The 25,074-nt window shown below is 37.7% G+C and overlaps 1 protein-coding gene across 6 annotated transcripts in view; it reads left to right on the top strand.

The window, feature by feature from the left end:
• The window catches only part of tenm4 (teneurin transmembrane protein 4), a 144,111-nt gene that overhangs the window by 36,513 nt on the left and 82,524 nt on the right, over positions 1-25,074 (top strand). For 4 of the 6 annotated variants that reach the window (XM_026192542.2, XM_080289315.1, XM_026192539.2 and 1 more), the window contains exon 4: positions 19,008-19,229. The exons of the other annotated variants lie outside the window; for them this stretch is intronic. In XM_026192542.2, coding sequence (XP_026048327.1) covers positions 19,008-19,229 — 222 coding nt within the window. The remainder of the gene's footprint in view (positions 1-19,007; positions 19,230-25,074) is intronic. 6 annotated transcript variants of the gene reach the window in all.

The raw sequence follows: 25,074 nt of genomic DNA, 5'->3' as shown, positions 1-25,074 counted from the left end.
GTATTAGCTTCTTATTATAACTGACAGAAATGACTCTTGGAAGTGGAATCCATTTGCCCGAATGACTCAGGGAGAGAACATGGCATCTCTCTGCTTGATCATCTGAGATGCCAAAGGACTTGATTTTACCAGCATTGTATATAATTAAAGAGACTCTTCTTGGTTGACTGTTCAGGGGTTGGTAGGCTGGAATGTATTCAGAGCACCCGAAGCTGCAGCATCATGCGTCTGTGAGACCCAATCGGGATTCTAAGTAGCTTTTTATTCCACTCACCCAAGCAGAAAGAGCACTTGTATTCAGCATTTAATTCAGTAATGCCTGATAACATACAATTTATATATGGCAAGTTAATTAAAATCCATCGAGCAGGTCTGCTTGTGTGTGCTTTAATCTCTTTAAATCAACAAACCATTTACTCTGCTTTAATGTATTCAAGCCACTGGGCAGTCCCCCCTTCTTCACATGTGACTTACTTGACCCTAGTTTTAATGCATGCAAATAAGTGACAGCAATTTTGGAACAATTTTCTCGATGCTGTGATTCAGTTGTCAGTTTTACACTGAAGAAAAACCTTTCCTTATCATAGTGTGCTTCACTGATTCATTCCATTTGAGATGTCGCAGTAATATTAGCCTTTATCTTGATTGCCGTTTTAACAAATTGCATGATTAGTTTCAATAAATAAGTGTAGTGTCGCAGACATGCAAATTTTTATTGTTATCATTTGATACTTAATGGAGAAATAAGTATTTCCAGTGCTCATTGTAAACCTCATTTATATGCGTGCATCTGTGTGCACATGCATGTGCTTGACTGTGGATTGGATATCATTTAAATGCAGTGTGTACCGGTATGTGTGTTTATCCTATCCATGCTGCCTCCGGTCCCTAGGGAGTCCCTTGAGGATGCTTCCAGCAGCCAGCGACTGCTGAGTCATTGCACATCTTACAGAGTTTAAACTGCAAGAAGGGCCAGGCAGACTGCTGGGTTTGGGAGAGACTTGCTGTTCTTGGTTTTTACCCAATAACGGCTTATCCAGATGTGCTCTCTAATCCAACTTTCCCCCACTGTCATGGCTGGGCTATTACATTTCTGTAACCATAAGAACCGGCAATGGAGATGGCCGCAAAAGCCTGTCGAGGGATTGTTATTCATGTGTTCCATAACCTGTGGAGAAAAACAATGTGGCTAAAGTCTACACAGTTCTTGTTGATAGAAAATGTTTGAGTGACTGATGCTGATATTTTTCAAAGGACAAAATGTAATTAGTTCCAGTGAGTGGTTAGTTATGTTGTGTACTGATTTTGCTTTCCCTTTCTCCGTCCTCCCGAGAGATCTTGTCGGTATCGATTGAGGAGATATACTATGCAGCCGAGCCTTGATGTTACTGTAAAGTTCAATTTCATGATACGCTTTGTTACATCATTTCACAGAAATTTAATGCCGGTATAAAGAATATGCAAAATTTTTTATTTTAATTATTTCATTTCATTTGATTTGATTTTATTATTAATGGTCATTACTGAAATCCTGGTAACTGTAGGCATTGCTTCAGGGCAAAGCTTCATGATACTTTGGTGAAATCTTCTTGTGAAAGTCTCTCCATAGCCTGCAGCACACAAGCAACTAGTAGGGGTTTGTGTTGTCTCCACACACTCCTGAAATCGCTGGATTCACTCTGATTTTAAATCTTTTATTAAATGAAACTTTCCTTGAGGGGGTGTCTGAGTGAAATCAAAATTATATGCTAGTAGTACTAATAATAATTTGAATAAAGTTTTCTGATTTCCTTTTAAAATAGAAGATTTCAACACAAATGAGCAGTCCTGATGCCAGATGCCACTTCTGTTGAGCTTAAGAGAGGTTTTCATTATATAAATGTATTTTTTGGGACGGGGGTAAAAAAGAAGTTGTGTCAAGTTGTGTCCCGCAGCTGTGTTAAATAACTCACTGATATGTGGACTTGCTGAATTCCAAAAAATTATATATGAATGATTTGAGTATATTATAGCAACTTAAGTAAATTAGCTTATTTTTATGGATTAGTCTTGCATTGAAAACAGTTACATTTGAGGAAATGGATGGATGGATGGATGGATGAAAAGAGCAAACTAAAATTAAGTAAGACAGTTGCATGGAGCACAAAACTCTTTATTTCCTTGGATCTGTACTCCACACTGTTCTCAGTTTAGTTACGGTTCCCCCGCTGCTCTGCACAGAGAGCAACCCACCCAGTTCTCTACAGATTCAGTCACACACACTCTGCACTGCTCTGCCTCAGTATCCCATCACCACCCTGTTCAGTCCTACAGTAATTATTGGTCTTATATCGAACCACAGTCCCCTGTTTCATAACCAAAACCAACAACATTTTTAAGGGAAAAAATATGCACCTCAGATTTTTGAGCTAGAGCATCTCACTGAAATAAGACACTAGTCCATACTACTTCTTTGAGCAAACAATAAGTTGTATTACTGCCAAGTACTAGTAATAGTACCACCCTCCAAAATGCTATCTGCAGTATGGGGAGTTCCCATCCTAGAAAGCAGCACTAATATACACACCCAAATACTACACATTTTATTTTTAGGTTCTGTTTACAACTTTTCTCTCCTTTAAAATAACCCAGAAGTGCTTCTGTGCCACCACTAACAACCCCTTGCAACAGAATACCTAAACTTAGCTCCCACACACCCCTGTTTATATATTTTCCTTTACAATTTCTCTACCTCTCCTATATCCATTACTTTTTAGTAACACATGCTCCATGCTTTTTTCCCTTTCTATATGGTATACATGGTCCGATACTCTCTTTTCACGGGTAGTTGAATTTAATCACGTATGACCTGTTCTTAACCTAGAAAATATGACTTCTTCCATTCTGTATATTTAATCACAGTACATGTAAATACCCATTTAACAGAGCTGTGACCTTACACAGTGTATGGGCTCCGATCAAATACGGCAGCGTGAAATCGCTGTGACATCACGTGAACTATGAACAGAATGGACTTTACTCTCAATTGTTGAATTGACTCAATAAAAAGCCATTAAGTTGACTTGCCAGAATGCAGTATTTTGCTGAAATAACACAACTGACTCAATTATAAAAAACAAAAACAAAAAAACAACCTTATTTGTGCAGTATCCAATTAAAGAGGATTCTTTTAAACCAACAATTTCATTTGTTTTTGAGTGCAGTATACAGGAAATTTCATTAAAACAGAATGGACTTAATGAGCATTTAAAGTTCATTTTTTAAAGAAGAGGAATATTCTGATCTTATAATTATCCAAAATACTAAAGCACTTCCCTCCCCCCCAGTTTTTCTTCCCTTTCCTATGATCTTTATCACAACAACACACTTTAGAGGCTGCTCCACAAACGAGTGATTTGAGGTAGCATGCAAAAATAAGGCCTGAATATGAGCGGTGGTCGTGTTTTTTAAGTCTTTTCTTTTTTTATTCTGATTATAACATGAGTCAGTGATCAGCATTTATACCTTCAAAGCACATAATCTGCTGAGCTGATCATGCGTTTAGCTTGGGTAAGTGCAGCATTTATTGATGGTGAGTTGGCAGATAAAATGTGGTCAGTCTGTTATCTAGATTCACTCTGCTCCTGCATTCTTATGATGTTTTTGCTACCGAGATGTTCTTTTTGGTCTGCTTTAGATGTTGTTACTGACTTCCACTGATGATCCATACATGCAGTCATAGTTAGTGTTAGTAAGTGTTATAAAAAACTGTGAAACAAAACTCACACAGTATTCTCCAACTCCTTGGTGACAATGATTTTGTTCCCTTGCTACCTGGTTTTAGATGCATGTTGAAGGGTTCAAGACTGAAGAAACCTTGAACTGTTGAAAGATTGAGGTTAAGAGCTCCAGGGCTATACTCAGTTACTGAATCTTTGAACATAGCATGACTGAGTGTGAGGGACAGGTGTTCCTCGTAGAAAAGTCACAGCCCCAAAAGGCTGAGGAGCTTTGAAAAGCAAATCTCTCACAGTTTTGAACTTGAGCGGGGAGTACATCAACCTGTCCCTTGTATCCACGCATTGAAAGGCCTTTTGTTCGCTTCTATTCACTGTCATTATTCTTGTGCCCAAGCCACAATTCCATTGCATAAAGAAGCACCTACACTTGAGGGTGATTGTAAAATGTATGTGTTACAGAGACGCAGCCCTAACAATAGTCCACTTTCTTTTGTTAAATCCAGTACTGTTTTTTTTTTTTTTTTAGGGGGGGGGTTGTTTTTTAATTTGACCTGCGTAAAGTAAAATCCAGGATTTGGTGAAGTGAGAAGCTGAAAAAATCTAAATGAAATAATTTGAAAGGTTACAGAGAATAAGGAAGCACATTACAAATGTACGCTCTGCCTAGAGATAGATGTCAATGGCCACACCCCCCTGAATCATATGAGAAAATGTCTTTGATGCACACTCCACATTTAAGATGTGTTTTAACTTTGAACTGAATAAAATTGGAGCCTGTGGGGTGAAGTGACATCAGCCTTTCATTTGGACACGTTTTTTCTGTATTACACGGCTGGACTCATAGCGCTTGCTTACAACATTACGGGAGTATTTTTTTGTTTGTTTGATAGGTTTGTATCATGAATGTGGGTTCTTATTGGCTAATTAAAAAGAATTAAGATAGAAAAAGTAAGGCTATGATAAACTATTGATACAGACTGTGATTGTTTCTCTCTAACAGATATCTTTTTTGCTCAGCAATGAAACCAGTGACATATTTATAGAATATTATTTTTCAAATACCCTTAGGAACAATTACACTGTCCTATTGTAGTTTATTAGCTGTATCGGTTTTCCTGCAGACACAACAGAATCGTTGTCAAACAATGGTATTTTGAGGCATCATTGACTTTTGGCGTCTGTGATAGAGGCTGTGATCCTTTGCTGTAGAGGAGAGTTTTTGCTGTAATGCTGGGATCTGTAATTTGACTGCAACCACATCGAGCACAACATGGAAGCTTGTTCTGAAATGGTCACGGGCATCGCAGCGGCAGAATATCAGGCGAAATGATGCTTCAAAGAAATCACTAGTGGTTTCCTAGCTCACAGCAGCCACCACCCCAGTATTTCTTATGAACTTATTTATTTGTTTACTTTTTTGGCAGAGTTTCTCCTCAGATCATGGATTAGTAGAGATATTTGCTGGCTCATTTGCAGGCTAATTTGGTGGGTTTTATAGGCCCTTGTGGACAGTTTTGAGCTGTTATCTGTGGGGTTGCTTATCCACTCCCTGCCAGTGCCTCTGACAGTCTAAACCAACATCACATCAGGGCCCACCACTGAGACTCAGGGGCCTCAAAGCACGACATGGAGGAGGATGAGCCCTCCTCTTTGGAGGATTATCCAAACCTAGTGTTACAATTTCTGTCCCTCTTTTAGCAATATCCATTTAATGTAGAGTCCTATTTTATATGCTTGTGTTATTTTCAGAGAACAGTCATTCTTAAAATGGAATATAAGCTGCAATGCACTGATTCAATATTCTGAATCTTTTTCCGTGCACGAGTAATAGTTACTGTCCAGATTCAAGGATCCTGTATTAAATACAGTTTCTTACTCAATGCTATCATATAAATATGTAACATACCATTAAAACAAAACATCTACAAATCTCTTGTATCTGATGCTTTTTATGTTTCTCTTTTCTAGAAGCCTTGCAGTAAAATTTCAGATAGCTCTGAATGATCGGTTATTGTTGCGAAAGCAATTAGGGGTTGTTATTGAGGTTGAGGAAGCAGAGATCATAATGTGCTGTTGCCCCAGTCTCAGATAAAAAAAAATAATTAAATGTTCATGCTGAGAATTTTCTCATTAGCAGTCACCTCTGATATGTATGGTCTCTGACACAAATTCAGCTATGGAACTTTTAGTCCTACTTGATCTAACATTTATCAGTAAACACCAGCTATGGAAATTGAATATGTAAATATGTTTCTGTCACTTCATCATCCAAAGGTAGAAAACACTTTCTTATATTTAAGATGCAAAATCAAATCATGTTTTTTTTTATTGAACTCTCATGCATATTTCATCGTATATGTATAAAAGTACACAAGAAAAGAGCCAAAAGAGTCTCAGTGGATGCGGATGAAACGTGTCTATTAAATTTGTGTTTCTTTTAAAAGTCTTACCCGGGAATGATGTGAGTTCAGATGGTCCTTTGTGAGTATAATTATTTGTCAATACAGAGCGATTCAAAATAAGATTAGCATGCTTAAATATAAGATTATTTTCACACACATAAAGACTCATTGCGCTGGACAGCTCATGTTCTTCCTGGATTATTTATCTCTCATTGAAAATAGCTTGGCACAGTGAAAATTTCACAGCCTGTGAATTTTGAAGAAAATAGTTTGGGATATAAGCTTTACAGTTTTTTTTCTTCTGCCTTCAGAGGTTTCCCAAAAGTACTGCTGTCACACTGGAAACGCCAGTCTTATCGCAACTGTATGAATTGCCAGCTTCTGCAGTAGGTCGCACCAGAGCTGCAGTCTATCTGTCTGTCTTGCAGTGTGTGAATTACCAAATTCTGGCATAGATGCACTTTTAGAGGATTTAAACTGGTTTCTTACTAGCTAAGCTCTGTCTGTTGTTTACAGTAGGTTGGAAGTGTAACGCCTTTACCATTTTGTTCCGCGTAAGTGTAGTTCAGACGCATTTTCCCATTTAGCTTAGGTATGGATGGCAACCTGAGGCAGTATGTTTTCAAAATGTCAAGTTGAACAACTTAATCAGGTACTAGAAAATAAATTGACTTCTGTCAGTCAGCTGCCTGATAAACAGCCACTATAAAAATTTATACGCTCCACTAGTTATGTGACTCTATAGCATACAACAGTTGCATGGCTGCGATAATATTATGTTCGCTTTTGCAAAAGTGAAGTGGAAAAGCGAGGACAAAAAAGAATATTTTGATTTTCCTAACATTGTTATAGTGTTAAGTTGAGCTTTAAGTCTTGTGTGCCCCTTTTGTCATTTGCTAAAAGACAGTGAGAGGCAGGAAAAGATTTTCTATAAGTTTGTTGTGGTGAGCTCAGCCTGCTTTGTTGGGGTCTGCTGGGGGAACTGCGTCGGAGCTGGTGACACTAACAGATGGATAATCTGATCAAGAAAGCTGGCTCTGTGATTGGCTACAAATTGGACATATTTGAAGATTTGTGGTCGAGAGGAGGTCACTGAAAAAAATAAATACCAATTTATAATACTGACCACACTGTTCACCGTTTACTGGACTGGCAACGGCGGACTTTCTTTGACAGACTGTTTCAGCTCTACTGCCAAAATTCAGTTAAACATTTATTGACATTTTAAAAACTTTTTTGCTTCTACTTTTTCTTTTTCTTAGTGCTGTTGATGTTATTATTATTAAATTATATTAACTGCTGTAGCAAACATATTCCCTAATCTCGGATAAATAAAGCTTTATTGTACCTTTTCTTATCACATAGTTGACTTCTAGACGTTCTGCTTTCTTCACACTGTACACATCCAAGAAAAGTATAGAAGTAAGATAGAACCGTAAATGTCTCATTTTATTCTAGAAAGTGACAGCTTCATGAATAATAATACAACCTGTAACAGCCAGAATGCAGTAAACAAAGGACTGAAAAAAGATTAGGCTTATGGCTCATATTTATCCATTAAATATTTATTGGACTCCATTCTTATCCTGCGGTTTAGCTCAGAACATCCTTTATGTAACAGAATGTATGTTTAATATGAACTAAAATGTCTCAAGGTAACATTACTGAGGTAACATTATACTAGGGCTGGGCAATTAATCCAGTTTCATTTTCAATTAGGATTTTATCTTCCAACAATTATGAGAACAAGATAACTGGGATAAAGCAATTATTGTTTTTACTGTATGTTCATTTTTCCTAAGTGTTTCACCTGTTTCTAAATAGCAAACAAAAAAAACTAATAAAAAAAAAACAAAAACAAAGCTGAGACGTTAAAGTCATAAAATGCTTCCATTAATGAACCTTCCAAAGGTTCATTAATGGCTGCTTAAAGCTGCCTGACAGTCGCTGGCTTGCTTCAAGTCCACTGCCGGCTGGGCCTGGACCACATCCCCCATTGCAGGAATTCTACTGTAGAGGCTGTTGGATGGTTGTGGGCCACCAGGGACCCTTCCGAGATTGGCTCTACCGTCGACCAGTTTGTGCTTCCATCCCCCTCTTTTTCTCCAGTTTTTCATTATTAATTAATTCATTTTTTCCCAGTGTTTTGCTTGAGGCAATCCCTTATAAAAAGGCCCATTTTTTAAAGTTCATGACGTCCACTGCACTTATTTAACATTTGTCTGTAATTGGTAGTTATTCACCATAATTGTTGGTAAACAAACTGTTCAATGTTGTCTTATTTTAATTCTTAAATAATTCTTTTTAAAACGAAAAATTGTACACAAAGGACTCAATGCTCAACAATAGAATATATAAAATATTGGAAATTCTTATAATTTTTTGCTACTAGATTGACAAATTATTTAAAAATAATCATGATGTTTGTGCTGTTGTCCAAGTCCAAATTTGCAATAAAAATAGTTTTCCTTGCTGTGAACAATTGTTCCTTAGTAAAGGTGTTTTCTGTCTGCACAAAATATTCTTGCAACTGACATTCAACCAAGTATTGTTAACTACATACTTGGATGAATTATAAGAAGTACTTGGATGGTTGGAATATACTTATATAAGGTCGAAATTGTTTTCAAATTCAAAATACATTTATGCCCACATTTCTTTACTCTTTGTTTAACTTCTTGTGGTATAAACTAATCTTACTGACCATGTTGCTGACTCTTAGTGGCTTAACTTTTATCATGCTATGAATTATATAAGCACTTACAAACATAAGCCGCTTGACAGCATGTATTTTAGATAGCCTTTTGAACTGTCTTGCACTCAGTGGGAGCTGAACACACACACAAATCAATTCTTCAACACTGACAAAGTGTCTGAAATGAAAAACAGTGGGCTTTTATGTAAGCTATCTGGAGAGCATGATGAGAGGAGGATATCAGTTTTAACAGAGGTGTACTCTCTTTCATGAAAGCCTGCGTGTTACTCCGATGGCTATATACAACATCTGGTGGAATCATGTAAAATGTGTCCCTCTCAGTAAAGAATTTTACTGTATTATACAGTTTGGATTCCAGAAGAAAATTTGGAAGATGTAAAGGTTTTCAGTTTTTTGAGGCTGTGTTTAAGCTCTTTATTGTCTTTTATTAGGAATGTAGCTTTTTCTTAAGGGTATACTTTAGAATTTTATTAGGCAAGCCCTAGAATGCACTGAGGAATGGCAGGATGGGGATGGTGTTATCTTTGTTCAGCAAGGCCCGAGGCAAGCCACATGTAGCCCTAATGAGTCGCTTACAATTTCAGGCTCTGCTTGCTCTCAAACACCAAAAGTAAACTTTTGTCTTTTTTCCCCCTCACTATTCGGGGACCTTAAGAGGATTGTGGGATCATTATTTATTCATGCCATTGTGTTTATTCACCAGCCTCTTTGTGCGATGGAAGAGGGAATGGAGCAGCCTGTGCAGACGAAGTAAAAGCTGATAATTATCCACTATTAGTATTGTTTTTTCAGCCATGGTTTAAGTCGGCTCAGTTGATGATCGAGCTATGATAGAGGCCGCGAAACATCCATTTAAAGCAGATTACCATGTGCACAACTTTGAAGTTTGGAATCCTCTGCTGAGGATTCTCCAAATGGGCGTGATGCGTTTATAAGCCTGTTTTTACTGCACTTTTTCTGTGCAGTTAGAGAAGATGTCTTGTCACAGTGTCACTTGCGAACAGTTGTGTCGACCAGGAGATCCTTGAAAACAGCCATCACAGGCCTGCAGGATGTCGTTAACAGTGAGAGGTGAGGAGATTGGAACCTTTACTTTTCATCCTAGAACAAAGAAAACCCTGGGGATGCTTAAATGGGGTTGTATGGAGGGATTTAGCAATGTCAGACTGCCTCAGAAGTAGCACTGATTCAAAAGACCAGCAAAGTAAATTGTAAAAAAAAAAAAAAGGGGGGGGGGGGGGAATGGGATTGGGCCTAAAGACCAAGGAGTCTTGAAAACGTTTGCTCAGTTAAAAAAACACAACAACAAAAAAACGGTGCATCAGCTTAGCTGTCTCAGCATGTTCAGTTGGCCTGCACACTGTGTTCTCCGTTTATTCTAGGTGTCAAAACATTCCTTAAGGGTAACACGAAAAAGGTTGAAGCTTGCCGTTCAGCGGGATTTAGGGTTTCTCTTCGAACAGAAAAAAGTCTCCTCAGTTGATTTCAGTTTTAAATACCGAGTCTGATTCATTTCTCTGTTTGTCACAGAAAAGTAAGAACAGATGGTGTCTTTCAGCTGGATAGCGGGGCACACAAGTTTTCTTCTTTTCCTTCCAGCACAGAAAAATAGAGTGGACTGGATGCAAGAGAGTGGCAGCAGCCAAGCAGGGATGTGGGTAGAGGATGACTGGGGAGAGAGTCTGTGGTTCTAACCCAGAGAGGAAATGCCATCTCTAATCTAAGACACTCTGGCCTCCTGTTCATCTTCCTAGGTGATACCCTGGAATGCATCTGTCTTTTCTGCTGTCTGCTAATGCTGCTGATTTTTTTTTTTATCTTAGTTAGAGATTCTCCTCCTTCCCCATGCGGATGAATAGATTAAAACTGCCTAAGATGTTAAATTAGTCTTAGGCCCATTGCCTGTAAATATACTAATGAAAATTACCCATTTGATCTAAATCACTAACTATTTCTAGCATTTTACTGCTATTACTACGATATTTGCATTAATGATCGATGATGAGATTTTTTCTCTTGTTTTCTGGATTTATTCTTTTCATCCATTTATAATTCAGCATTTGTCTCTTTAAGAGCATACAGTTGTTGTAAGTAATGGATGCTTTGCTTAAAGTGCTGATAGAAGTGTAGTGGTGAAAGTCTTAAATGGAATTGTTTCTTCTGTGGGCATACTGTTTTATTACAAGACAGTATAATTTCCATTTTCTCAGTAATGGTTAGCCCCGTCTATAAAGAAAAAAGACATTTATGTGTTTTTACAGTTTATTTTCAATCATACATTTGGTTCACTCTCGTTATTATGATATTGATTCCTCACAGGTAAATGGCACCATCAGAGAGATATTTATCAATTTTTCAATGCTGGTTCATAAAAGCTTGTTTCCCACTTCCTCTGCAAGCGAGGCTATGGTTCTATTGTGGAGTTGGGGTAAGGAGGAGGACTTGATGTCACATAGAATTGCACCAAATCAATAAGCAAAGTCTTGTTGTCACACAGCAGACATGTTTTGTGTAATCTTGAGTATTGCAAAGGAGCTTGATGATCTTTGTAGTATCACAGTTAAAAAAAAAAATACCACATATGTTTACAATACGGTTTATCGCTTGGTTTTGGTGAGTTACTTTTATGACTCTGTCCCCTTAAGCTGCAAATTTGCTTTTGTTTACACTTCTTTTCTTTCTCTTTTTTTCTTTTCCTAAAGTGAGATCACTTTTCAAGTGTTAATTTTATCAAAAGGCTAGTTGTTGCTTGCAGCAGTATCATAGAACACAATTATGTCAATTTGGGAATTCTAATAATAATGCACAAGAGAAAATTAAGCTGCCTTGTTGGCCGTATTGCCTGTAGAACTGTGATTAGTTAAATTACCAGAGCACACATGAGTATTCAAGATACATCTTGTAGTCTTGTAATCTAATCCTGATAACTTTTTACATGCCTTATTACAAAATCTGTTGTTTCCATTGATCTTATCCTCACAAATATTTGTCAGAAGAAAATGTAAAATGTTTATATTCAGCAAAAATTACGGATAATATGGTCATTAAAAGATTATATACATTTTTGGAAATACAAAAATGAGAAAATTAATTTTTGTAACTGCGTTGGTTTTTAAACATTGCTTTTTGTTGATCTTTTGTAACATTTCCACCTGCTTTTGCTTGTATTTTTACTGAATCTCTGAGATTGTCAGTGACACAATGGCAATATTAACACCACATTTTCATATTCTCGAAATTCATTATAAAGTAAAATATGTGATATAGTTAATGAGAATACATTTGATAACACCCAAGCAGAAAAAAAAGAATCAGACTTCCTTATTAATGGAGTCGGCTCTTTATCAGTCTTTTTAAAGACCTTGTGTCACACAACATTCCCCGGACAACTTAATCCTAAATGGTTAACACAGTAAATATGGCCACTCGAGCTTTAAGCAACAAGACGTTATGAGGGGGGAAAAACTTGGAAAGCTGAAAAGGGAATTGCAGATGCTCAGGTAATTTAAAGGCTATTAACTATCCAATTAAAGCACCTTGGTGGCCAAAGCACCTTGTAGGCAAATAAAACTCAATTAATAGACCATTATTTGTATTTGGTTTGGAATAATAGGCTTATTTATAAAGCCAGCTGTTTTCCTTTGAAGAGAATATATCCTTAATGCTTCTCAGCAAACTCACAACAGTCACTGTTGTATTAATTTGTTTTGATAGCTTAGTTTGAAAAGCACGAACACTTGTGAGTCATTTTTTTCTAGAAGTAAAGCTTTAATACTGCTGAAGTACCTTTATTTTTACCCACTCTTGTTTAGCAGAGACACTGGCAAAGACACTAGATTTTTGCTCCATAAAGTGTAAGTAAAGATTTCCTATAGTAGACACGGAAGTAGATGCTTGCTTCTGATTTTGGAAGATTTAATCAAGACTATCGGTGGTGGTGTGCATAATCACATTTCACCGTGTGCCACTCAAATTAGACACTGCAGAAGCAACGCATACCTGCAGCCTTCAGATGGGTCCAAAGACAGCTAATCAAGAGAAAAGGAGGACCTTCATAAGTGAAATCTGGCACATAATAATCAAATCAAAATAAATAACAAAACTCTGTGCATAGATGACTGATGATTGGCAACAGTACAATTAAAGTTGAGCACAGCGGCAAACATACGTATTTGTTAGACATAAATTTAGAGGAGAACTTAAAGGTGCTCCTTCTCCAAGTAATGATGTAAACAGTACAGAGCCTTTGTGCTGCACCCATTGCATGTTTCTGATTAGGTCCTTACTGTGATTAGTGCAAAAGATGCTGAAAATTGCACTTCACTAACATCACCAACCACCATCAGCAGATTGGTGCAAAATGCCAAGTAGGTGCAGACAAGGAACAAAACCACTGTGGTGTAGAGACGAGCACTTTGCATGTATGTGCACACAGAAAAAATAGAGCTGTCCATTTCCATTTGACCTCCACGTTTAAACACAGTTGGAACACTTACAGCAGCAGGGAAAATCAGAATATTCACGATCAGGCCCGCTGATGATGGCTGAGGATAAAATTCAGCAGCCGAAAATATGACAAAAGCTTTATTCATGGCATAACATCTTGGAGTGAATCCTACTCCACCTACACTGGATGACAAAATTGGTGCCAGGAGCAAATTACATAACATTTTACTGATCTGCCAATGACAACCTGCCAACCTTTCACATACTCCTGTTCAAATGGTACCACACAACCGTCCAAGCCAATTTGTTGACACATAATATTACTTGTTTGTTCTTTTTTGTCTATTTGTCTATTTTTTTTTGCTTTTTGGACCTTTTTGGGTTGGGGGCGGGGTTGCCATATTATCATTGTACAATGCTGTGATTAAATTAAATTACGATTAGCATTACAATAAATGATTCTACCTTTACTACAGTCTTATATGACCACCATTGTTCAACACAATGTGCATTTTACAAAGAGAATAGCTATGTGATGATGACACTCAGTCTCCTCTGAGACTCTGAGTCATACTTCTGTGTCCTATATGCTTAGTGCCCTTAGCTGCAGTTTTTAAGTAAACATAATTCAGACGAGTGACTCCATTCATCATGGAGTCACTCGTCTGCTCCAGCCTTCCTCTGTGTGGTGGCTGTATTTAACAAAAGCAGTCATAGACCTGGTTTATCATGTTGCGTAGCTGAAGAATGGCACATTTTATCTCCAGGAATATGTCTTATTTTCTCTGTATAACTTCCGACTTTTATATCAATCTGTGGTAAAATAAGAAAGATTAGTTAAGTTTGGAGAGAAAACAGGTTTGAATATCAGGACTCTGTTGATTCTTCTTATTCGACTTTCTTTTCACTTGATTACATCCTCCCTCTAAATTACATTCTTTGTTTACCTGATTTCATTTCCTCTCTCTTAGCATGTGAAGCCTCCTCAAATAAAGGAATTTTTAAACATAAATTTTCTTTTTTTGTTTGTGCTGATTCTGCTTCTCATTCATGCACAAATGTAATCATTCTGATTAGTTTCGTAGCTTCTCAAGGCCAAAATGTGCATTACAGTCTGTACACATAATAGTTGTAGTTCTTAAATATGTTTGGTAATGCCTTTGCTTGTCTGTAGTCACTTCTGAACTCACATAATAATCAGAGGCATAATATACAAACAGATCTGGAGCAGAAAGTGTGGCTACAAATGCTTTTTATGTTGCTGTTGGTTTGAGTGACATAGCACATAGCTGATTATTGCTAAATAATAAATCATCAGTTTTCCAGCTTTTTATTTCTGTAATTTTAAATTGGTTATCCTGGTGTTTTTTTTATAGTGTTTATTTCTGTCTGTCTCACACACACACACACACACACACACACACACACACACACACACACACACACACACACACACACACACACACACACACAGTAACACACAATTTGGATGCCTTACATGTTTGTCACCTTACCCTGTGACACTGTGAATACTGTTTCTTTCACCATTTTGTGACATTTATTACACTACAGCCATTTTCACACATGAACTGTCATGTAGCACATTGAAGGAGATAGTCTGCACTACTGGAAGTAGTCTTATTTATTTATTTGTATTTATTTATTTATTTATTTTTTGGATGAGGAAGCTTCCTGGATAGAATGTGTGGGAGGCAACACACTCTCTTACTAGCAGCTAATACAGCAGACAATTAGCTGCACTATTTGTACATCAGTGCAATAAGACATCACACGGACTTAGGTAGGTGTATTAGGTAGCTGACAAGTTGAAGACTGGCTAATTTCCCGTCTTACTGTGTCAGACATTTACATTCTCCTTTGCACCTCCGGTGTAGAGAAGTTCACGGCTGCAGCACATGTGTAAAAAGAGCTTAAAGCTTAATGCAGGGTGAGATGCTATTATAGGGATTTGTGAACCAGTATACGGTAGATTCTGTAACAGTTTCCAACTCTAGAATGATTGAAAAAGGCAGTGTAAAACAGTGTTTAAGAAAGGTAAAGGTGAAAATTGGTATTTTGCATAAACTAATTAAATAAAAATAGAAAGTAAGTCAGATAAGCACAGCATCGTCTTGACAAAATTCCATTACACAGATCCCAAAGATCTGTGTAATGGAATTTTAACTAGTGCAGCCAGAGCACTAGTGATGAAGCAAATGAAAAATCCTAAAACAGCTAAAAAAAAAAAAATACTTTTCTTGATTTTCTTTTCTATATGTTTTTTCTACTGTTCACAAACTTGCCTTGCCCATTTGGAAACCCCCTCGTGCTGCACTCGTCAGTTACTGTAAAAAATTTAGATTTAGCCCAGAATAGCGGCAGAGTGCAGATGTGATGTCACCACTCATGGAGCATGGACATGGAGCTCTGCCACTGAAGATGCAAACTTCTTTTTTGTTGATTTGTGAATTTCTTAAACAGTTTAACAATTGAATTCAGTTCAGTTCAATACAGTTTCATTTACATAGCACCAAATCACAACAACAGTCACCTTAAGGTGCTTTTATTGTAAGTTAAAGACCCTACAATATAAGAAAGAAACCTCGATAATCACACAGCCCCTATGAGCAAGCAGTTGGAGACAGTGGGAAGACAAAAATCCTTTTTAAGAGGAAGAAACATCTAGTAGAACCAGTTTCAGCGAGGGGCAACAATCTGCTGTGACCAGTTTAAAGTGTAATGAAGGTGAGATCAAAGAGACAGGAGAAAAGGAAAACTATGAAGAGAGAGAGTGAGAGCTATAGTTTAATAATTGCTAATGATTAAGTACAGCAGTGATGTATAAACACACAGAGGTGATTCTACCAAAGAATCTTATGCTCCCGTTTGCATGATGTAGCCCATGCCCATTACTAGTCTTTGGTCAGTTTTTGCTTATTTATTTTAAACTGTAGGATTATAAAAAGAATTGATCGAATTTTTTCATCATACATTTGCATGTTTATACTGCTGCTAGGATCATGACTGTAATTCATACACCACATACAGTTTTTTTTTCTTTGACCTGTAGAACTGTAACATATAAAATCTTTTAATTATTATTTTTAAAAAGCCTCACAGTGCTTCAGCTTTTGTCTTTTTTCTGATTTCAAGTGACTTTTGATAACTCACTGCATAACTTTTATACAAATTCCATTTCATATAAGCGTATTTTTATTCATATGAAACCTATATTCTATATCCACCCATATCCACCAAGTGGTGTAGCATTACGCTTGTGTAGTGTTGTTGCTTCCTCTGTTTCAGCCTTACCTGTTGTGTTTGTCAGATTATCATTTTAAATAATTAGCCATTCATTCGATTCTGTTTTCACACTTTATTCTGACACATCTGAGCATTTTTAATAATAGTGTTATTAAAATGAATATAATTGAATGATACTGAAAGTAAAAGGTTTTAGAATGTTTGTTTACAGAGGGGGTTACATGCATTTAATGCAAGAATGTTACATTATTAGTAGGTTCCTTTAGTTTAGAACAACCCAAATCTATTGAAATACATTTTGTCAGCAGTTATATAGGGAGCAAGCACTAAAAGCAACAATGTATTTAGCAGATTTCCTTACCTACAGATTACACTTATTTGCCTGTTCTTGTAATTGGCTTGCTAATGAGTAGATTAAGACCTTAAATGCAGTGGGTGGTCATCTGTTTTAGCAGTTGGGACAAACTAGGCAGTAAAAGGCACTTCCTGAAGCTGTCAGAAGCTACAGCAGTTGGGCATGGTCCAAGGGGTCCTAAGTAAAGGTTCCCTTTTGCTGCTGTAATATAGTGAGCGAAGGCAAAAGCAATCAACTCTGGCAGCCAGAGAAACTTCTCTGGCCATCTCAAGCTGTGGCTTTCTGTCTGCAGAGGCCTTGTGTCTGGCTTCAGGTGGATGTGGTGTGGATAAGGCAGTATTAATGAAATGCAGCGAGACAGTAGAACCTTTGTGTGCAAGAGTAATGGCTTCTGAACATGACTACCTTGACCTCATTTACGTTATGACTTTGACCATGTTTAGAGGACTTTAATCTTTTCTGGTCTCAGTGATGAATTCTCTCTTAGAGGAAAATGCAGTAATATTCAGTCCAAGACCCTTGTGCAGCTCATCTTTGTGTTTTCCGTCAAGCATTTCAATCCTACGGTTGATCTTAAATAGCGTCAGGTAGTAGCTTGTCAAGTGGTACTTGATTTAGCAGCACAGAGTTGTTTTTTGATACTAATACATGTCTTAGATGAATCCCGTTGAATCAGCCGTGATAATGCTCTTTGCTACAGCTTTTCCTCTCGCCGTTATACATTCCTGCACATTCAATCACAGCAGTGTCTTGGCCATTAACCCACAGCAGGACCACTATGCCTCAGCACCCATTACTGAACCGGCATTAGAGAGTTGAGAAAAAAATGAAGTGTCTGGTGTGAAGTGTGTGTAAAGCACAAACTGTGACTCTCTGAAGCAGTGGACGTTTACTGCTTGTGTAGGGCTGTGGCTGATATGTTAATATCACTAATTGTTTCCTAATTAGATGCGAGTCAGTGAGTCGTGTTTTAATACTCTTCAGGGATCATTACAGACATAGATGAAAATCATCTCTCCTGATAAATGACAATCAGGTCAGCTGGAATTTCAACATCAAGACAGTAGGACTGATGGAAAAATGGGGAGAGCGCCATACTGATGGCTTTTGTGCGCTGTAGTCATGTTACTTAAGCAGTGTTATTTTCAGCGCACTGCAGAGGTCCATCAAAAGTTAATTACACATTAATAGGAGGTCTTTGTGGAGATTTAACATTCCCTGACAGCATGTGATTGGAGCCAATAAGGCTTAACAGACAAAACTGTACCATATTCAGATGTAAGAGTTATGGAAATATATTGAAATATAACGAGATGACTCATGCTTTAAAGGCAATTGACCTCTCTGACAACTATGCTGTTTTATTTTTTATATTACTGACAAGCAGAAAAGCTAAGATGGACACAGTGTACATACGAAAAAGGAAGGATTGGTTCAGGTTGGATTCATTTCTTGACTGGCAGGGGTTTTATATATTTCCACAGGAGGGGGTATTAACAGTCACCAGAATGAGGGACATATTCATATGCTTGCTGCACAGTGCGTAAATTTGATCTCTAATCATTTATCTCTCAGTGTAACTTTTGTAGTTTGGAGAATGGCAGTTATGCTAGATAACGGATGTGAAGAGAGGTTGTTTAGAATTTGAGGAGTTTTTAGATTCATAGTAATTTGACAGGCTCCTGATGGGATGCATATTTGCTGTGCTGTAATGTTTCCATACACCCTAACACGTCACCTCTGTTTTCCTCTTTTTGTTTTTTTTCCCTTTGCTTTTGGATTTGTGCATTGTAACCTGTAATTATCCCCCCTTTTTTGCATTAAACATCCCAAAAAGGTGTTTTGTTGTTTTTGTTTCTCTAAACCAGTGCCAGGCATTTGCCTTTTCTATTCTATCTCAAAGTCATTTCAGCTGTTTGTATTGTTCTTCCCAGCTGGGATGAGGTGGCGGAGACAAAGGCAGATGTGTCCCTGTTTGTTTTTGAAGTGTCAGAGTTAAGTCTTGCATGTGTGTGTGTGTGTGTGTTCTGCTTCTGTGTGATGTTGCCTGTGTTTGGGTGTGTTTCATTTCCCCCCCATGTGTTGTCTCTGTTTGTGGTCCACAGGTCCTCCGCTGCATTGTTCATCCGCCTCCTCCTCCCCTGTTGAGCAGCTCCATTACCCTCCCCCTTCCATTGCAGCCAATGAGAGCCAGGGAGGGTTGCTAGGTAACTGTGCGGCTCAGCCAGCCCAGGACTCTGACTCTGAGGATGAGTTTGGCCCCAATTCATTCTTAGTTAAAACTGGCTCAGGGAACCTGTATGCTCCTGCTACCGCTACTGCTGATGGTGAGTTGGTTTTCAAACTACTGTTGCTTTGTGGAGGTTAGCCTTCCCCTGCTCCTGGATATGTTGTGTTATAGGTCATGTGGATGGCTATAGGCAAGAAAATGTCCCTTTTTTCTGAGCACCATGAGAGAGAGTAGAAACTTTTGAGTCGATATGTAGCCTCAGGAAATGCACAGCACTCTCTGAAGCAAGGTCTGCAAAGTTCAGAGCCTCACACAAAGAGATGGACGATTTTGGTTCAGCAGGAGATATTTGTCACAGATATTTCTCTTCAATTTCAATGTTTGATGGTGAGAGTATCCATCTAAAAATCCCTCAAAAGCAGCTGCATGCAACCTCCACACCTCAGACAAGAAATACAAAAAAGACAGTACTGAGACAGTACTGAAGTACTGAAATGTAGTCCTTGCCATATCCTACTCTGAAGTCTGAGTGGTCTGAAGTTATGTTAAAACAGTTTTAAAATAAACACTGTCATTTTTTTTATTTAAATAGCATGGCAAAACATGGTTTTTGAGCTAGATTGAGTCTAAAGAGTCCCAACATGATTTCTTATTAATAAATGTCAGCTAATTATTCCTCATGAAACGCAATGTCTCCTGCTGTTAACTTAACACTCACTCAGACTGACAGACTCACATGGTGTTAGGAGATGACAGAAATGTAGTGAGTGTAAAATATTTACAGTATGTTTACCAAGCAGCAGTCAGACTATGTTATTCACACTATCAGTAGTTAACTTTCAGTTATAATGATATATCTTTTTTATTTGCATGAGTTGTGTGTGCAGGTAAATGTAATTTGGCTGGTCTAGAGGCTGAAATTATGGTCATATATTATTTGTTTGTTGCTGCATTGTACTATTCTGGTTGCTACAAATTCAGAGACTTTTGCTTAGACCTTCATTTTCAGTATAAAAAGTTATTTCTTTGTGTTTATGAAACATTATGAAACTTATCACTCACATCTGCATGCTAAATAAGATGCTTTAGAGTTGTTTTAATGTCGATGTCTTTCAGCTACTGTACATCTGTTACTGGTGGAGTAAACCCAAAGGAAAATTCAAAAAATTGAAATATCTGATCAATCTTACAAATCAAATACTAAAGGGTTAGCTCACAGAGCTCCAAACTACCCCAGCTGCCTGTTTAGAAAGCCCGGAGAAGGAGCTATTAATCCCATCGCAAATCTCAACACTAATTCCTCAGTAGCAACATGCTGGTCACCCAACAGTGACATGACTGTGCTGAAGGGGACATGGGTGGGGGGAATGGCCTTTAAAGCAGCAGATTTGTCTCATAACAATGACACTGATTTGCATAGGTACATCGTTTAGGTTGGCCTCTGGCTGTCAGTAAGGGGTTGGAGACTACCGATGAGGAATGTCCCCCACCAGTAGCTTTGGTCATCTCAGGTTTTGTAGGACTGATTGTTAAACTGCAAAGTAGAGCAAGTTTCTATGTGCCCTTCATATACAATTTCATATAACAGTACACCAGAGCTCTTAATATTTCCATGCTTGTCTGTTCTGAGAAACTTGTAAATATTGCTTAGTGCTTGGCAAAATGGGCTTTGCTTGAGATTCTTCATTAATGAATGTTATTATTTAGTTCTACACAATGTTTGACAGTAAGAAGCGACGTACAGTTATATAAGAGGAAATAGCCTTCGTTCTTCAGCTAACTTAAACCACCTAATGAGTTATGTAAGCTTGTTTGTTGCCTGTCTCTTCAGTCATTCTATAGTCTTGCAGATTTTCTTTTAAAATTCAAATTTGGAGAACTGTCTGTGTAGTTTGTGTCAAATAATTAGTGGCAATGTTATCATGAGCTACATAAATGTATCTGCCATTGAGCGTGCATGAGTGTTGTATACACAAAATGACATAGCCAATATAATTAACCAGATTACACATTTCTATATTTGTTTAATTAAACATCTGGAAAAATAATTCAAATGTTTTCTGTTTTATTCTCTTTTTATGGATAAAAAAGGTTTCATGTTACTAAATGTAAATGTGAATTTGGCATGCATCTCAGGTTTCAGTGAGAATTGCATGAGCAAAAAAAAAGGTAATTTAAAAGCCACCATGGCAAAAATGACTGGAATATCAAATCAGATCTTTTTTTTAATGCAGGTCAGTTGTAGAAGACAAATTCAAAGTCAGGGTTAACAGACTGTAGCAAAATAAATAAATAAATAAATAACATTATTATTGGCAGCAAACAACCACAGAAAATTTGCATGCCAAAATAATTGTCTCACAGTATATCTGTTGCTCTAGAAAACAGGTGGTTTTTTTTATCACTTAAAATTACATTTGCTCAAGGTCGTCTTTGAGCCCCCATACAGGACTTAAAATGTTCTGCTAGATTTTGAACAAGTAAACACTCTCAGCAGCATATCATTATTCACATTAGTAGCTTTCAAGGCAGCAGTGTTTATTTATTTCCCTTTTTTTCCCTGTGGGGTGGGGGGAGTCCTGCTTTTATCTAGAGGAACACTGAGCAATAGTTTCTCTAAGGCTGATGAGGCTGCTCGCTGAAGCCTGCAGTTCTTTTATGAAGCATGTGTTTCACTGTGGCCCTCAGCTTTCTCTGAGGGGCTTCTTCCCGAGGAGACTGCCAGTGAGATCCCGCTGCCACACTGAGCCACAAGATCTGAGACACTGCAAACTCCCAGCATTAGCATCTCTTAATGCAAAACAGCATGGGGTCGGTCAGTGTTAGCTTTCAGCGCAGCCGGGCTCCCTGGTGAAAGGGCCAGCACACCACCACCACCGCACAGCTGACCAAGCAGGAATGCTGAGCCGGACAGAAGGCCCAGGGACATAGCTGTGTGTGAATTCAAATAAGTCTTCATTTGAACTGCTTAATCATCCCGCTGCGTCTGCAAGGACGGAGAAATGTGGTTAAAAGAGGTCACACCAGAAAGTAATTTAGCCACAGACACCGTGAGGAATAAAACTATCTGAGCCTAAATAATAATTTAATGAGCTGCACATGGCACTGCCATGCTTTGCCCCTGTTTTTCTGAGGATCTGATTTTTTTTTTTTTTTACTGACATATAAAAAGAAATTGGTTTCTCTTAGTAATAGCTTCAAGTTATCAATGAACTAGAGTCAACAGACAATTTGTCCAGTTCCATTCAACTTGCTGTCCGTCAGCGTGCAGGGACTATGGATAATGCATTTTGCATACCTACATATCTTCCTTTCATTGACATAAAGTGAGATGCATTACTTCCATTGCATGATGATTGGAGACCATCTGTGCCATCTAACAAAATCTCCAACCTCTTGATGGATTTGCAGCAGAGTGACACACAGAACAGAGCATACATAAACACATGTCTTGTTCTTTCTAAGGCAGCTCAGGGAATGACAGAAAATCCATTAGATCTCAGGGTGAGAGAAGCATTTGCAAGCAAATCCTTATAGATTAAATTGCTGTAAAACTAGATTTTTCTGAATTATGTTACTAATATTTTTTTTGTTGTGTTATTAAAAACAACCACATATATTTTTTGGATAAATATATTTGCTTCCATCAAGTCTTTTCTACTTACTTGCCTCCTTTGCAAAAGCTTGTTTGGGGATCTTATATTTCTAAAATATCAACATTTTCTACCTCGGTGATGAAGGTGAAATTATAGTCACAATTCAATATGTTTTTTCCCTATTTTTCCATAGAGAGCGAGTGGAGGACTGAGCGCTAAACACATCACGTTGTTCTCGGCACCTGTTACCTCTCAAATGGGTCCAGCAAAGAGAGCTGAAATTCCCTCATGTATCTTCCATTCAGACTTCTCTAATGTCATAAGAAAAAGCAAGTCCAGCAGAGAGAACCAGCCTCTGAGAGTCAGTAGAGTGTGCAGCTTCACTGCCTTCGTGACAAATTCTATTTGTATTTTTATAGACAAATGGTACTCAACTGGAAATTTTGCTCCTGTGATTAGCCATAGGAGATGTAGCAGTAAGCAAGATTTAATGATTTATCTGGGCGCTTGATAGCTTTTGATTAATTCTGTATCGAATAGCTCACACCTCAATGCGTTGATCGGGTGTTTGGAGCATGTCATATCATTTTATTTCATCAGGTGTGACCATCACTGCCATAGATTTCATCCACTGTCCTTGTTCAGAAATACAACATCCCGCAACCCAGGTCTTTATACCGAGTGGTAAATTGAGAACCTGGCCTCTGTATGTGATTTGCCGAATGTGGCAAATGACACACACTGCAAGCACAAAATCTGGTATTATATTGATTCAGTCTATTATATATATCCACTGTATCCACTGAAATAAAGAGCTGATATAATGCTATATAACGTATAAGTTAATACTTTTATTTTAGTGCCATATAAGGTTTACATAGCACAGAATTTTCTCATCACAGAAACACCTATTTTCCGTCTCAAATGCCAAGGCAGCCAACCCAAAAATCCCAGTCTGCTCTTATTGGTTTGTTGGCTCATTTAGTGCTAAATTGGACCAGATGAAGGGATGCTCTGCTGTGACTGGTTGTCGATTTTATTGTTGTTGTTGTTGTCGAGAGTAAAATTCAAAGTTTGGCTACTGCATACACTCTGAGTATTTCATTAACAAGCTCAATACAGTAGCTCATGAGTAAATGAACATACCCAGGACTTCTCAATAACCAAGATTTCTAATCCTTAAGTAAAAATCGTAACTTTACATTAGTAGAAATATTACAAGGAGTTTGAATTATTTTGTATTCTTTTATTTTTAATTTTAATTTTTTTATTTTATTTTACTTGTTTGTGGAACATTAACCATTAATTTTTATTTAATCTTTCCCTGAGTTTTGTGTCACTATTTTTCTACAAATGGGACAGCAGTCTCCCAGTAATTATAACATTCCACCATTAGACATCTCTCTTATTTCTCAGAGTGCAGGGTGAGGTCGTAGCTAATGAAGTGGATTTGCCTTAATTACTTGTCTAGAAAAGCATCAGGAGGCCTTAACCAGTGCATACATCTGTTAGAAAGAAAAATGAATATGCCACATTCCCAGACTGAATGGGTATCTTTAGGCTTCTGTTTTGAATGTCCTATGAAAGTTTGGCTATGGTAACAAAGTCCTTCTCTGACTCTCTGATAACAAATGAATCTTCTTTTGTGCCAATTTTGTTGTGCAAAGCAGTTCAATAGAAAACCATTTATTTTCTTGCATCCTTTGGATAGTAGTGAATAATTGTTGCTGAATCACCACATCTGTGGGGGTCATGTTTCACTGTGCTTGGTCTCAGACGCGTTTCTTGTCTTTCTGTTTCTTTTCAGAAAAATAAGAATGACTTTCTGCCGGGCTGTTGAGCCAGGTGCGACGAGCATTTATCTTTCTCTTTATTATAATCTGTTCTACTGTGCAGCGTGCTGGGAATTGCTTATATATAAACAGGTTGGCAGGTTTGGGAAAACTTCTCAAAAAGCCAATAAAACAGTTGGAGTGGACTGTGCATGCTAAATTATCTTTTGTAATTTGCAGCTTTCAGGGTTCTCCGAGGGTTGTACTGCAAAACTGATTTTTAGATTGGCAAACGTGTGGACCTTGACCCCCTACTGGGCCATAAAGTACAGACTTGAGTTAAAAAACAAAAAACATTTTCAGCTTTGTAATTTTACTTTAGAAGGAAATTGCCTTTACATATGTGCATTTTAAAAAGAAATGGAAAAATTAAAGTTAGAAATTTACATGTTCTTTCAGACCTATATTCAATCCTGAACGTATAACTCATTAATAGTTAGCAAACAGCTAAAGCAGAGCAGTGGCTGCCAGGTGCTAGAAGAAGAGCTACGATGAAGAATCGGTCTCAGCAGGC

Source organism: Astatotilapia calliptera, chromosome 14 (genome assembly GCF_964374335.1).
Source record: "Astatotilapia calliptera chromosome 14, fAstCal68.1, whole genome shotgun sequence".
Classification (NCBI taxonomy): domain Eukaryota; kingdom Metazoa; phylum Chordata; class Actinopteri; order Cichliformes; family Cichlidae; genus Astatotilapia; species Astatotilapia calliptera.
This window is presented reverse-complemented; position numbering and strand designations above follow the sequence as displayed.